Source organism: Cydia splendana, chromosome 27, assembly GCF_910591565.1.
Source record: "Cydia splendana chromosome 27, ilCydSple1.2, whole genome shotgun sequence".
Lineage (NCBI taxonomy): Eukaryota > Metazoa > Arthropoda > Insecta > Lepidoptera > Tortricidae > Cydia > Cydia splendana.
Window position 1 is genome coordinate 3,625,954 of NC_085986.1, and position 14,691 is coordinate 3,640,644.

The 14,691-nt window shown below is 36.7% G+C and overlaps 1 protein-coding gene across 1 annotated transcript in view; it reads right to left on the reverse strand.

Moving 5' to 3' along the window:
* Positions 1 to 965: 965 nt before the first annotated feature.
* Positions 966 to 14,691, reverse strand: part of LOC134803811 (scavenger receptor class B member 1) — a 101,319-nt gene continuing 87,593 nt past the window's right edge. Inside the window, exons 7-11 of the mRNA XM_063776648.1 lie at positions 13,949 to 14,106; positions 8,615 to 8,736; positions 7,076 to 7,201; positions 4,534 to 4,676; positions 966 to 4,157 (exon numbers count right to left, since the gene is read on the reverse strand). Of these exons, the coding sequence (XP_063632718.1) occupies positions 4,046 to 4,157; positions 4,534 to 4,676; positions 7,076 to 7,201; positions 8,615 to 8,736; positions 13,949 to 14,106 (661 nt within the window). The 3' untranslated portion in view covers positions 966 to 4,045. The remainder of the gene's footprint in view (positions 4,158 to 4,533; positions 4,677 to 7,075; positions 7,202 to 8,614; positions 8,737 to 13,948; positions 14,107 to 14,691) is intronic.

Consider the following 14,691-nt stretch of genomic DNA (forward strand, 5'->3'; position numbering starts at 1 on the left):
CAGTCTATGTAACAAAATAAAAGCACTTTAAATTCATTGATATACACTGTCGTATTCAATTCATTAAAATAAAAATATGCTTTTAAATGTTCCAATTCAATTTCTAAATAATTTGTTTTTATTTCGTCGGAAAGAGAACGCTTAATCTCATTTTAATATAATTTTAATGTTTTTTATTCTTGATTGTTATGCTCGCTCCACACCCATGCCTGAAAACGAGCGATTTATTATAATATTATACAAACTTCATGTTAACAAAAAATGTGCAAATTTTACCTAAATCCAGGGTCGTCTTAAACTATGCTGGGGCCCCTGGGCCCTGTGTGCCTTTATGGTAAAGACGGTACTGCCTAAATCTACTTAACGTTTTCCTGGTTGCACCCTAAAGACCGGAATTATATATATTAATATATCAATATATCCTCTCGGCAACATAAGCCCTAGAATTAGAGTTATGTAATGTTCTTGAGAAATCGCGCGTTTTATGCGGTTAGTGTGGAGCGAACTTTATTGTGGCGTCGGTTAATGTATGGTATGCATAATTATATTGAACCGTAATGTAAATATATTTTTGTAAAATGTTACAATTTTTAATTAATTATATGTTTTTTGAACTTCATGTGTTTTTCTTTTTACTAATTATTGAAACTCATAATTGGAATAAATATCCTTTGTGACAGGCGATAACTTTGATTCACCAAGAGGCCGCGTAGCCAACATGCTAATCGCACTAATATGGAAGAGTGATAGAGGAGAGACAAAGCATTTCGCTGTCGTAGCGAAAGCGATTGTCACCTTGGCTAGGCCGGCTGAATCGTAAGCTTATGAATAAGGGGCCTTCAAGCTGCTACCTACAGTTCTCGCACACACCACGAGAACCGATTTTTTATTTCATCGTCGAATTTATCTTTTAATTTTTGGGCAGACGGTGATCAAGAGGTTAAGGAAATAAAAATAAAGACAAGTTGTCATATAACATACACCTTTATTTACACACTCGTTCCGTCTAACAGACTTGAGCACTGAGCACTAGCATACGTGTGATATGTCTGTAGTTTGAGCATAGCACCCACAGACCTAGCACTGTGACGACCATTAATAAACATTGTCAAAAACGCTTTCAAATTCTGCCGTCTTTGCTTTATTATGAAAAATCTGGCTTGGCGCTTTGGTACATTTTAATAGATTTAAAAATAACATTTATCAGATGACTTTGTTTTGAAAATTAAGGCCTACATCACATAAATTGTTGCATCGTGTATAAATAGAATTACGTATTTATTATTGCATATAAAATAAGCCCCGCTTTTTCTAATAATATTTGATTATAAATAAAAATATCCTGGTCACAGGCACCAAATTGTAAATATTCTTTGTAACCTACAACAATAATAAAAAGGTCGCTTTTTAAAGTTCACAAGTGCTAGGACATATTTGGCTAATATAAGTATTGTCATGCGGATAAAACATGCCAGTCAACAAGTGATATATAATAACAAACATTTTATAACATGTCATAATTGGAATCCAAAATACAATATACATTAAGAATTTGAAAATATGTTTACAAAAATATGAAGTAAATTGTAAGATTCAATATTGAAATGTCATATTAAAGTCATATTTACCAATGTCAGTCTAATTTACCTTACATGGAATGTGATGCGTCAAATACCACCCTACTTTATAAAGTCAAAGTATTGTCTTGATTCCAGACGTGATGTGTTATGAAATTATCTAACTGAAATCCATAAATTTACAACATCTAACAGACTGTTCTCTATATTTGTTGTTTATATTGCTTAAAGAAAAGGTAATTGTTACAGGGTATCTACAGAAACTCAAATACCTACCCAAAGTTTGAATAAGAGATACAGAATGTAGAATCTACAATAAATAGGCCCCTTGTCGCCTACATGACGTTTTCTGTAGAGCTCAAAGCAATATAGATGCGTGAGTAGTATTCAATTTGTTTTAAAATTAGTACTGGTTACCTGTGAGGTGACATATTGAGAACAGTTGCCGTTAGGTGGCGCTTTCATTATTTTTTTTTATATGGATATATGGTTTCTAAAACCATGTCATTTTACACGAATGCGCAAATACAATACATTTCATCCCGGAGGTAACGCACCGAACCTAAACTAAGAATTACATTAAATGACTTACTACGTACTAACCTTTCCAAGATAGTTAAAAAGAACTACGAAATAAAATGGTAAGAAAATATTTTAAAGTTAATACATAAAAAAAATATAAAACTATGGACGGACCCACGAGATTAAAGACTAGCTATTGGTAAGTACAGGCTGGCTACAAATTCAAGTCACCTTTCGATTAAGGACAATTTAATTCTTCATAAAAAAATAACCAATATTGTGATCTTAAAATAACGGTTTTTGCTAGTTTGTAAAAAGAACCTTATTTTTATAGTCTGACAAAAAAAGTGTAGAAATTAAAAAGTGGCAATACTGTAGTGTCGTCCCGTTTTCTTATATAGATTGATTTGAAAGGGAAGACACGACAGTATTGCCACTTTTTAATATCTACTCTTATTTGTCAGACTATAGGTTAGGGAGGTTGTGGTTTTGAGGTTATGTCTTTTGAAATAAGCCAAGCCAAGGACTGTAAAGTTGGGAGAATTAAAATGACGAGATGACGTAAATTCGTAACCGGTCTTTATAATAATAGTATGTCAATCATATTTGCCTTAAGACCGATAAAACAAATTACATGGCAACCCAAGCCCAAATTAAGAAGAACATGAGTTAAATCGGCAAAAAAACACTAGATGGCGCAATTTTGAAAAATAAATGTTTTTTAGGTTAGGTTTTTAGCGTAATACTTAAAGTTGAGTTATGAAAAATATTACGAGGAACATGATATACTAGAAGCGGTTTTTCTTAGCGACCGTGTTTAGTGAAAAAATAGCGTCATCTAGTGTTTATTGCCTATAAATTGGGGTCAAAACAACCGTTAAATACCATTACAACTGACCCATCATTAGCACATATACATAGGACATATTTACAAGTAATATAGTATAAGTATAGAAAATACAAAATTTAATTTAATTTAATTCCTCACAAAATTACATTTTGTTCATTATTTGACACAATTGTAATGTTTGTATCACAATCGTTGTTTAAGTAGAAGCCGACCTGAATACAAAACGGTCGAATAACATTTTATAAAAAAAAAAAATAAGTCGTCGAGTCGCTCATTAAAAATAATACAAAAACAACTCGAAAAGTTATTTTTTCAGCACTAAATTAAGTTACATCGATACAATTCTTTTAATATTATTTATAAAAATGTCTTTGCTATTTGTAAAAAAGACAATCTCTATTTATGTCAGTTGATAAAAATAAGCTTTTTATGTCAGTTTATATTTAATTTTAAAAGTATCATCGGAACAAATGAAAAGAACTATTTTTAAGTTTGGCAACGCCATCTACTGTTTGGTCAATGCAACTCATAAGTTGCAGCGATTTGTTTATTACTAATAATCCTAAAATAAAATGGAAGAATTCAGAACATTTAAATAATTCCTTCCTATCGTTCCTGCGAGCTTAAATATTCTTGTTAACGTTTTAAATAATTTATCCAGTTTTTGATGTTTAATTTGTTTTCGCATTTAATAAATCTATTTTACACCCGAGACGACCACTGTCTCTTAAAGATACGTATGAGATTCAGTTCTTTTCCTATTAGAAAAAATAGGTGGCGGCACTGAGCCTTGTTAAGGTAACGATCAAAATAAAAAGTCTTAGAACGCTCATTCCTAACTTATCTGTTTCATTTAAGTTTCAGAAGCATTATCGCGAAATCTGAAGTTCCAAGTTCGTATATCGCCATCTCATTCACCCGATTAGTGCAAGAGCGACAGTGATACAGATAGACGAACTTCAAACTTCAATTCGCGTACATGTTTCCGAATATTTTTGCTAGACAGTGGCGCCATCTATTACTGTATACCAGACACTACCGTCGCGCAGTAGCGCCATCTCTGGCCGCCTCGAGTGATTGTCTAGCGGCGCGGGAGTTATCTTCTGTTGTTGAGTTCGTACCCGTTGTCTTTGCTGGGCACTTTGGCGGGCGGGGGTTTGGCGACGGCGTGCCCTTCCAGCCGTAGCGTGCTTTGGCGGTGAGATGATCTAAAATATAAGAACAATACATGTAAATTTCAACAGTTTCATGTAATTAAATATAAGTAAAAACAATCTAGAGAGAGTCTAGATTTTCTTGCGTAGAAATTGTGAACTTATAGTATTTTCAAACTGGAAGGGTACGATCTACGATGATAGACGAATTTAAAACCTAAAAATGCCAAATGTCGCAAAATTATATTGAATTGACATCTATCATCGTTTGAAAAATACTATAGTCCTGTTAGATATGAAAAACAAGAGGATGAAATGACTGTCGTTTATACAACATGAAGATGGACATTAAGTAAAACTTCGTGATTTTTATGTGATTCCTTTAGAAAAACTATAATCTTCTTCTGGAATTGTTTTGATGTATGCTTACCGAATGAGACAGGTGACGGCGAGCAGCAGCAGCAGCACGCCGAGCGCGGAGAGCCCCCAGCCGAGCGCGGCGCGCGCGATCGGCGGCGCCCGCGTCGCCAGCCGGAGCAGCGACGACACCTGCTCGGGCAGCTCGTCGATACCCTGTACAAACAAGTCATTTTTGATGTATTTTAGGAACTAACTAGCACAGATCGGCCTAGCCCCAAACTAAGTTAAACTTTTTCTAAGTAGGTAGATTTTACATTAATTACATTATAGGTACATAGTCAGGTACATACCTATAGTTCGTTTTTTTAGCATTAGAAAAAGACTACGCCATGTTGACGTGTCTTTTCATTGAAAAACGCTTTTTAAAAATCAGTTACTATTACTTATGAAAGCAAAATAATGTAAATAATCGTATATGATTCATAATTGTTACATATTTGCCGTGACTTATTTTTCAAAAGTGTTTTTCAATAAAAAGACACGTCAAGATTGTTTACCTTTTTTAAGGCTAAAAAAACGAACTATAATTGTTCTGAATGTGATTCGAACACGCGACTTCAAGGTACTAAGAGGTCGTTCAATAAGAGCTATACTCTTATACCTACTAGATGGCGCTAAAGTCGAAAATTATCACAAAACAAAGAAGTAATAGAAGTGAAACGTACATCTATAGCGTGTGGCATGATTAAGCCTTATTGTACTCAGTTTCACCACAGACTATTGTCAGTCGTGTGTCAATTCAGTATGGCGCTTTTGAGATGTCAGATGTGAAAACGATTCCAGGAAAAATTAGAAATAATTACAAATATGCCGCGCTGCTCCATTTTGGAGTGTAAAAACGCTAGCCGAACAATAAATGTTAGATATGGAGGCATTTCATATCATCGGTAAGTATTATTTCAAGTAATATTTCAATATTTTTTACATTTTCGGTTTCCGCAAGGATTTTTGGATTGTTTAGTGCAAAAATCAAATTTATGTAAATGAGATAAGGTTGATATCTACTTAGCGTCAAAGTCATGTACGGGTGCGCTATTCAGCCACAGTGCGAGGACCATATCAAAAATGTTATCGATGTCGATGTTCGTATAAATACACAGTTCGATTTTTTTTATGTTCATACATGTTCTTAATAATTTATTTTTGTTTTGCCTCTGAATGATCATATCGAAAAAGTCGTCGCTTATGCACATTTTATATTATGTACAAAATATGTTCTTACTTATTTATTGCTATTCAATGGATTATTTGATTTAAAGTTTTTCTTATAGTATTGCATCCATGGATACATATTTGTCAATTTTGTATATTAAATACGAGTAGGTAAGGTGTCAGTTTTAAGCTGTCACATAATTTTACTGCCGGGTATTTGCTGGCCAGTCTAAAGCTCGCTCCACACTCTTTGACAAATCTTAAAGCGGTCTTCACATTCGACCTTTGACTAGACTTTTGACACTTGTTTGACCCATATCGTTTCAATATTTAGTATTTGACGTATCTCATTGTTCGAATACGGCTGTAAAGTCTCCTCTCGGAGTTGGACGGCCAGATGACAGTCTCTTTTGTACAAAAGAGTGCATAAGCCAATTCTTGTGATAAGTTTCCAAGCAGACCCCAGGCTCCGTGCCTGACGCGGGCCGGCTTACGGGCCGTGGCAAATAGCCGGAACAACGCTAGGAAGAAGGAAGATGATAGTTGCGCGACATGTAGCACGTAACTGAGGACGCGGACATCACGCGGGGTGTGCTAAGGAGTAACAGTTTTTATTATATACTCGCTTACAGTTATATGCGTGGTTGATGGCTTGATTACTTTCAATACGAGCATTTTTTATATACGAGTATTAAAAATAAAGTAGGTACCTAATCGTCGCCAGAAAATATAGTAATACATATGTGTAAAAAACCTGAGTAGTTTACGTGTACACTAATCTTTAATAAGCGTTTATCGATATCACACCGAATCATGCACATCCCTATCGCATGTGTCAACCTCATAGTCGAATATTTTATCCTATCGCATTCACTCTTGGAAAAGCCATGCAAGTGTAAAAGCAATAGAGCATAAATGTCAATTTACAAAAATAAAAATCGTAGTGCATTTTCGACATAATTTTCTTTGCTGTAAAGTTCAAATTATTGAGATGGGCGAGGGCTCATAATCCTTTTCGAAATAAGAAAACAATGGCCAATTTTTGTGACAGCGTTTTGGCGACATAGGTTTCCATACTAATCCAGGCACATGCCGTTTCCCGTCAGAGCGCGGCGCGCTCATTCTTTCTTCCGTGAAAATTATCTTTGGTTATATTTTGTATGAAGGCTTTTTAATGACATGGCGCCACAATAAAAACAGCTATGAGTGGCTAGTGAGATTCTAAACATTTTGCTTAGTTACGGAATTGGAAATCTGACCCATATTTTTCTAATATCCAAAAACAGCAAATAACAAATAAAGGAAAAAAATACACCTAACATTAGGAATCGACTCCCCAATAAGCCCTCGGTAATAAATAAGCAATTACCTACAAATACAGTTTCAGCACTGCAACTTACCTCTTCGAACCACAGGATAGGGAACACGATGTCGGGGAAGTTGGCGACCTGCTTGATATCGACGACCTGCGACACGGCCAGGTTGATCTGGATGCGGGCGCGGGCGCTCATCGCTATGCCCATCTCCTGTAAACAAACGTTTATGTTAAAGTTAGAATTCCTTAAATAAATATTTTATGTGTGTTAACAACCCCTTTGGAGGTTATAACCAACCGGAGTAGCCATTAAGAGGCGTTCCCCTCTGTCGAAACTCTATGCTCAATGCACATTGTATGGACTGACGTTTATCTGACATGGCAATACATTTGACGTGTCCTTCCCCCGCAAAAATCGGCAGACTGTCAGAAAATTACAGACAAGGCGTCTCCATTTGGTTATATCCTCCAAGGTTAACCCTGGTATATGCTCGTTGCTCCAACGAAGTTAAAAAAACACTTTTTAAAGCTTATTGCACATCTTTTTACACGAGCAGCCTGTGGGTAAACTACACTCGAAAAACGTACTCAGCCCTACGCGTACAATATAATAATGAGTTCAGGATGCTGATGCGGCTGCCCCGCTGCTGCAGCGCATCGGGGATGTTTGCAGAGGCGAGAGTTGACTGCTTTTATGCAACAATTAGAAAGAAATGCGCGTCCCTGGTGCGGAGGGTGCGGGATAGCCGCAACAGCATCCTGGCCATGATAGCGGATAGGATTGATTGTCCATTTATACGGCATTGCTGCAGTTTGCACATCACTAACTATGCACAAGTGGTCGAGTGATGTGCTCACTGTTGCAATGGAGTATTTATTTAGTTATTAATGTACAAATACCATAGATATAAGAATACTAACCTAGATAATAAGTTTATTGTGTTACTAACCATGTATTACTATGTATTATGAATCTTTGTTATTTGAAATAAATGATTATTGAAATTGAAATTGGTGGTATTAGGCTGTAGCCGCGTGCGTCAGTTTACTTCTTTAGCGGTCAAAGGAACTAAAAAAACTGTGGGGTCAACCGGTTGTGACGAAAGGAGCACAAAACCTTGTTTTTAAAAATTAAAAAAGGTGACGTAAGTAAAAAGATATCGCATAAAAATATCGGCATCTGAGCGTGAAACAACATGCCAATCGTTAACGCTCCGTAGCGAACGAAACGCAACTGTCACTGTCACACTAATATGGAAGAGCGACAGAGAGAGAGACGCGACGCTACGCTACGGAGCGTTAACGATTGGCATGATGTCTACGCCCTTCTTATTGCCCTATATGAGTCGCTTAACTTCAAACTCGGATAAATCCATCTGTCAGATTATGCGATTTTGGTATTAAGAAAAGGTAATAGGGTAGACATTTGCTGAGAGGGTCGAATGGATTTACCCGAGTTTGAAGTTAAGCGACACATATATTCTATATTCACCCTTTGACATCTGTCAATTTTCAAAAATAGAGCGTGTCGTGTAGCCGCCAATTGACGCAACCTTCGCACACACATCCACTAGTAACAAATTAGATGGTTTGAAAATTTGAAATTGTCAAGTATGTTACTTACAGGCTGCACATCGATGTAGAGTCTGTGCTTCTCCGCTTCGGGAGGCGAGATGCCTTCGACGGCGTCGCGGAGGCTCTCGTCCGCCAGGTAGAAGTGGGGAAACGATAGCATGATCGGGGAATCTGAAATGGAATTAATAATGGTGAAGTGAGAAACTTGGGAAAGTTTTAGATATTCAATTAATCCAATGGCCTCAATACAACTTTTGAATATGATAAGAAATGCCTTATAGAACAATTTAAATGAATCGCTTAACTTCAAACTGGGATAACTCCATCTGTCAGACTATGCTATTTTGGTAGGTATTAAGAAAAGGTAATAGGGTAGATATTTGCTGGTAGGGCCGAGTGGATTTATCAGTTTGAAGTTAAGTGACACAAATGAAGTCGATACGATAATCAATATAATCATTGATAGGGCGTCTCATAGTCAAAAGGGGTTTCATAATATACCAGTCTATTCATAGGGCGTCTTGTAAAAGAACCAGGAGATCTTTGTAATTCAATTAAACCAGTGATACGTTTATTTTTGTTGTTGTCGGTACCAATCCTGTTCTTTTATATTCCTTTTATAACTAATGAGTAATGACTACACACTATAGAAAAACAACACTTTGAGTAGCCTAAATGAGGCGCAAGAATATTCGATGGGACAGAAGCAACCAATATGTTCGCAAAGAGTCGATTAGCGTCATCTATTGCTAATTTTTACTCACCATATCAGTAAACTGACTGGCCAACAGAAGGCGCGATTGGTGAAATAGAAACAGCAATTGTTTGTTTAATACAAGTAACGCCATCTATGAGAGGGCGCTGCTGTGCCCGTGTTTACATCGAGTCCTTGTTATTTTGTAAAGCATAAATCGAATAGTAAGAAAATCAACGTAAAACAGTGTTAAAAAGGTGCAATTATTAGTGAAGTATATGCACAACTGTGGGAAGCTCGTTTACTTTATTATTTAGTGCGAAAATTTAAAATAACACTTAATAACGGATTCTACCCTACGTTTAAAACCCGGAAGATAAAGGAAGAAAACTACACAGAACCGTTTCAAAGAGGTTAGTTCTACATAATCTGATATCAGTGCGACTATTAGAAAATACCAAAAAATAATATACAAGAAAATACGGCCCAAAAAAAAGAAATAAACACAAAGGTTTATAATAGCGCCATCTAGCGGAGTATTGAAGAACTACATCACCAGCTACTTTACGATACCGATCGACATCATTGTAGTTACGCTACTCGCCGCAAGAGGTCTTCAAACTCAAAAATGGAAGAGATAAAGCAAATGTTAGCAGCCATACAGGTTGATTTAAACTCTCAAAAAATTACAATGAAAGAAATGGAAGAAAATATAAAGGTATCGATAAACAAAAATATAGACGACAAGTTTAGTTTAATGGAAACACGAACAAATCAACTAGAAATTAAAGTAGAACAACAACAAAAAACGATAGATTTCTTAGATAGACAAATTCGAAGGAAAAATGTGGTTTTCTTTGGGGTAAAAGAGTCAGAGAAACACTACGATAACCTGCTAAGCCTGATTCTGGACATCATTAATACGAAAATGAAAATCGAATGTCAAAAATGGGAAATCGAAACTGTGAGTCGATTGGGTAAACCAAGTGAAAAGATCAGGCCAGTGGTTGTGACATTCACGACGACAAGTAGGAAATTAGAGCTTTTAAGGAAAAAAAAGTCGTTAGAGAATTCTGGTTTTTATATAAAAGAAGATTTTTCCCCCAACGTTCTCCAAAAACGAAGAGCCCTTCAGGAAGACTTGAAACGAGAGAAAGAGGCTGGAAAAATGGTTGCTCTACGTTATGATAAAATAGTGACCCTTAATCCACGTAAATCAAACCAGTCACCTGTAAATCGAAGTTCCAGCAAAAGGTTACTATCGGAATCGCCAGAGTCAGTCAGTGTAGCGGAAACCAGAAATAATGAGGAAATTAAAAAACAAATCTTCAAGAAAAACAAACCAGAGAGTATAGTTGGATACCTACGCCCGGCACAGCTAAATACAGCACAAAATAATCCCGGCACGAGCCGCGAACCGCAAGAAAAAAACTAAACAGCGCCTCTCCCGCCCCATCATCTGCAAGTTACATTTTAGATAGAAAAGAACAAGTACCGATCCCCAAGCCGGCCGGTCACCGTGGGGAGCTCGACCACAACCCTCCAGCAAGCAAAAAATCAAGCTCACAGAAACTATACATATGCACGTATAACACCCGTACACTGTCTACAACCCCAAAGATGTTAGAACTGCAAAACGCTCTGTCGGAAGTAAAATACGATATCATAGGTCTCTCCGAAACTCGTCGGCATGGCTATGGAATCATAGAAGATGACAAAAATATTTTATGCTATTACGGAGAAACGCAAGGTATGTACGGAGTCGGCTTTCTAATAAAAAAGCAGTATAAAAATAATATAATAAGTTTCGATGGAATATCCGATAGAATAGCCGTTCTAAACATGCGATTTAATAACAAGCCGCTTACACTGATTCAAATTTACGCCCCGACATCCGAAGCCAGCAATGACTCTATCGACGAGTTTTACTCCACTTTAGACAGCATAATCTCACTAACAAATAGAAATTTGATTCTCCTTGGAGACTTCAACGCCAAAATCGGCCAAACTAAACGCGAAGAAAGTCAAATAACCGGCTCTTACGGTTTTGGTATAAGAAACGAGAGAGGCCAGAGACTAATAGACTTCGCAATGAAACACAAGCTAACTATAGTAAATACATTGTACAAAAAACGCCACGGCAAGAGGTGGACATGGCTAGCACCAAATAAAGAAATCAAGAACGAAATCGACTATATAATGGTAGCCAAAAAACAACAAATTAAAAACTTTGAAGTCCTCAATTTAAAGTTTAACTCGGACCATAGATTTTTGAGAGCAACCTACATAACAAATCAACCAAAAATAAGCCGAGTAATGTTCACACAAAATACAAAACGTGTGTTTACGAAAGAAAATGAGCAATTTCTCCAAAATAATTTACACAGCAATCTATCAAATCTGCAATTGTCTCAGAACGAGAAGGTTCAAGAATTCTACGACGCTGTTGAAAAGTGTATCTTACAAAGCACATTCGCTTCTAAATCACCTGGTAATTCTAAAACTAATGTAATTTCCGACAGTACTAAACTTCTAATAGATCAAAGACACAATCTCCAAAAAAATAAACCTCTATCAAAAGAAGACAAAACTACACTCTCTTTGTTGTACAAAAAAGTGAACAAAGAAATAAAGAAAGACTATAAACAATATCGCTTAAACATACTTGAAAAACATCTCCTTTCCACGGGAAGCACAAAACAAGCCTTCAAAGAACTTGATAGAGAAAAAAATTGGATACCTAGACTAAAATCACAGTCACGATACACAAAAAATAGAGATGACATATTAGAACACGCGACGAAATTCTATGCGGATCTATATGCAAAAACTGACACCCAAAATTCACCAGATATAACAACCACAATAGAGTGCAACGAAAACCAAAGTGACGAAGCAGAGTTGTTTGATGAAACGGAAATTAGAAAAGCTCTAGAAACCTTAAAATCCAGGAAAAGCCCCGGAAATGATGGTATTACAAATGACATTCTAAAAGCTGTCGCACCTATACTGCTTTCTCACCTTGCACATCTTTTTAACCTGATTTTTACTCAAAGAGTGGTCCCTCGGCAATGGACAGAGTCAGACATTATAATACTCTACAAAAAAGGAGACCCGGCTGACATTTCTAACTACCGACCAATAAGCCTTATGTCGAGTATTTACAAATTATTCGCATCATGTCTACAAAGAAGGCTTTCTTCTACAATCGAAAAACATATACCCATAGAGCAAGCGGGCTTTCGAAAAGGATTCTCTACAATGGATCACATCCAAGTCATCGAACAGCTTATAGAGAAACATATAGAATTTAATAGCGTCATGTACATAGCTTTTATTGATTTTCAGAAAGCTTTTGACACTATATCCCATGAAGCCATATGGAAAGCACTGTCAGATTACAACATTCATAATACATACATAGATATTCTAAAATACATATATAACAACTCTACAAGTAAAATTAAACTCGAAAACACAGGTAAAAAAATAAGGATAGAAAGAGGAGTAAGACAGGGGGACCCGATATCACCGACTCTATTCATTGCCGTCTTACATAACATCACTAAATCGCTTAACTGGAGAAATAAAGGCATCCAAATCGACGGGAAAAGCTTAAACCATCTCTGCTTTGCAGATGATATCGCAATATTTTCGAACAAGTCGGAAGAAATACAGGATATGATGCAATCACTACAAACGACGAGCAAATGTATCGGCCTCGAAATGAATATCAATAAAACAAAAATAATGACTAACGGAAGAAGAGACAAAATATATATCGATACAGAAGAAATAGAATATGTAGAGAGCTATATATATTTAGGCAAGCAAATCTCATTCGATAAGAACAGAGGAGTTAAAGAACTGGGCAGAAGAATAACAAAAACATGGAGCAAATTTTGGAGCCTAAAAGAGGTCCTAAAAAGCAATCTTCCAATAAGTCTAAAGAAAAAAGTTCTAGACTCTAGTTTATTGCCGTGCTTGACCTACGGCTGTCAGACTTGGACTTACACCAAAGACATAAGACACAAGATTCAAATCTGCCAAAGAGCCCAAGAAAGAAGCATACTAAACTTAAAAAGACTAGACAGAGTGCGGAACACAAAAATAAGAGAGAGAACGAGAGTCATCGACGCATTAGAACACTGTCTGAAAATGAAATGGCAATGGGCAGGCCATATAGCGAGGATGAGCGACCAAAAATGGACCAAACGTGTGACACTTTGGAAAGGGCCACAAGGAAAAAGAAAACCTGGCAGACCAACCACAAGATGGGTCGATGACGTCACCGACACCATACCGCACAAATGGCAAGAGGTAGCGCAGGACCGCTCAGAATGGCGGAGGCTGGGGGAGGCCTTTACTCGCGAAGAGGTCCACCAATCATAGCGATAGATAGTAATTAAGTTTTTTTTTTTTTTTTATTATAATATCAATAATTAGATATGTTAGCTATAATATTATTATTTTTTAAGTATTGTTCGTATTGTGTGGAATTAAAGGCTCTTTTATTTATTTATTATAACGCCATCTATTGCCAAGTTTCACACATCATGTTGGTAGTATTATATGATCTGTGGTAGAGCGAAACTCTGACGAGATGTCGTGCAAAAGTCGGCGGGACAAAAGAAACGACTAGGTATATTCCTTTGAGATAAGCGCCATCTGTTTTTAAGTTCCACTCACCATATTGGCACAGAGACACATTGAACAATCCAGAGGGCGCGCACGGCGGTCCAGCGGGGCAGAAACACCGGTTGTGGTCATCGGCAGCGAACACGTCGAGCGGCGGGGTGAAGCGGTATCCTTGCACGCCCGCTGGGGACTCCACGTCGCGGAGGTATCTGCGGAAGGAAATGGAGCGTTAAAATTAAAGTTTGTCAAAGGACTGTCTCATTTCAATCATAGACAGAGAAAATCATACTATCTTTGTCTTACACTAGTACTAACACCCAAAAGAAAAGGATGAGTTTAGTATCAAAACGCCTATTATTTTCGTAGTCGACATCTAGCGTCAAGTCGCGGAATTATCAATACTGCTACTCGACACTAGATGTCACGTGTTGGTTGACGAAAAGTGTATTGGTCAACAATTTACAACTAATACTAATATGACATGATAATGAAAATAGAGTTCCGGTTAATCCGGTTATAATAGGTATTAGCTGAAAATTGTTGAGCATTAGACTTTCCGTTCGTCGTGAAATCTATTGTATAAAAAACTGGGGACACTTTATTTCTTTGTCTCATTCAATAGTACCTACTCGTAGTACTCGTGATTCTGAGCCTAAGTAATTAACCCAAATATTGATGGTTTTTCGAATAAAAGTACCTAAATGGTACCATTTTTCTGAAAACCCCTACGTACTCTGGCCTTAATACAGGCTGCTTTTGTTATTAAGCTTAGAATAAATTTAAAAGTGGAAAAA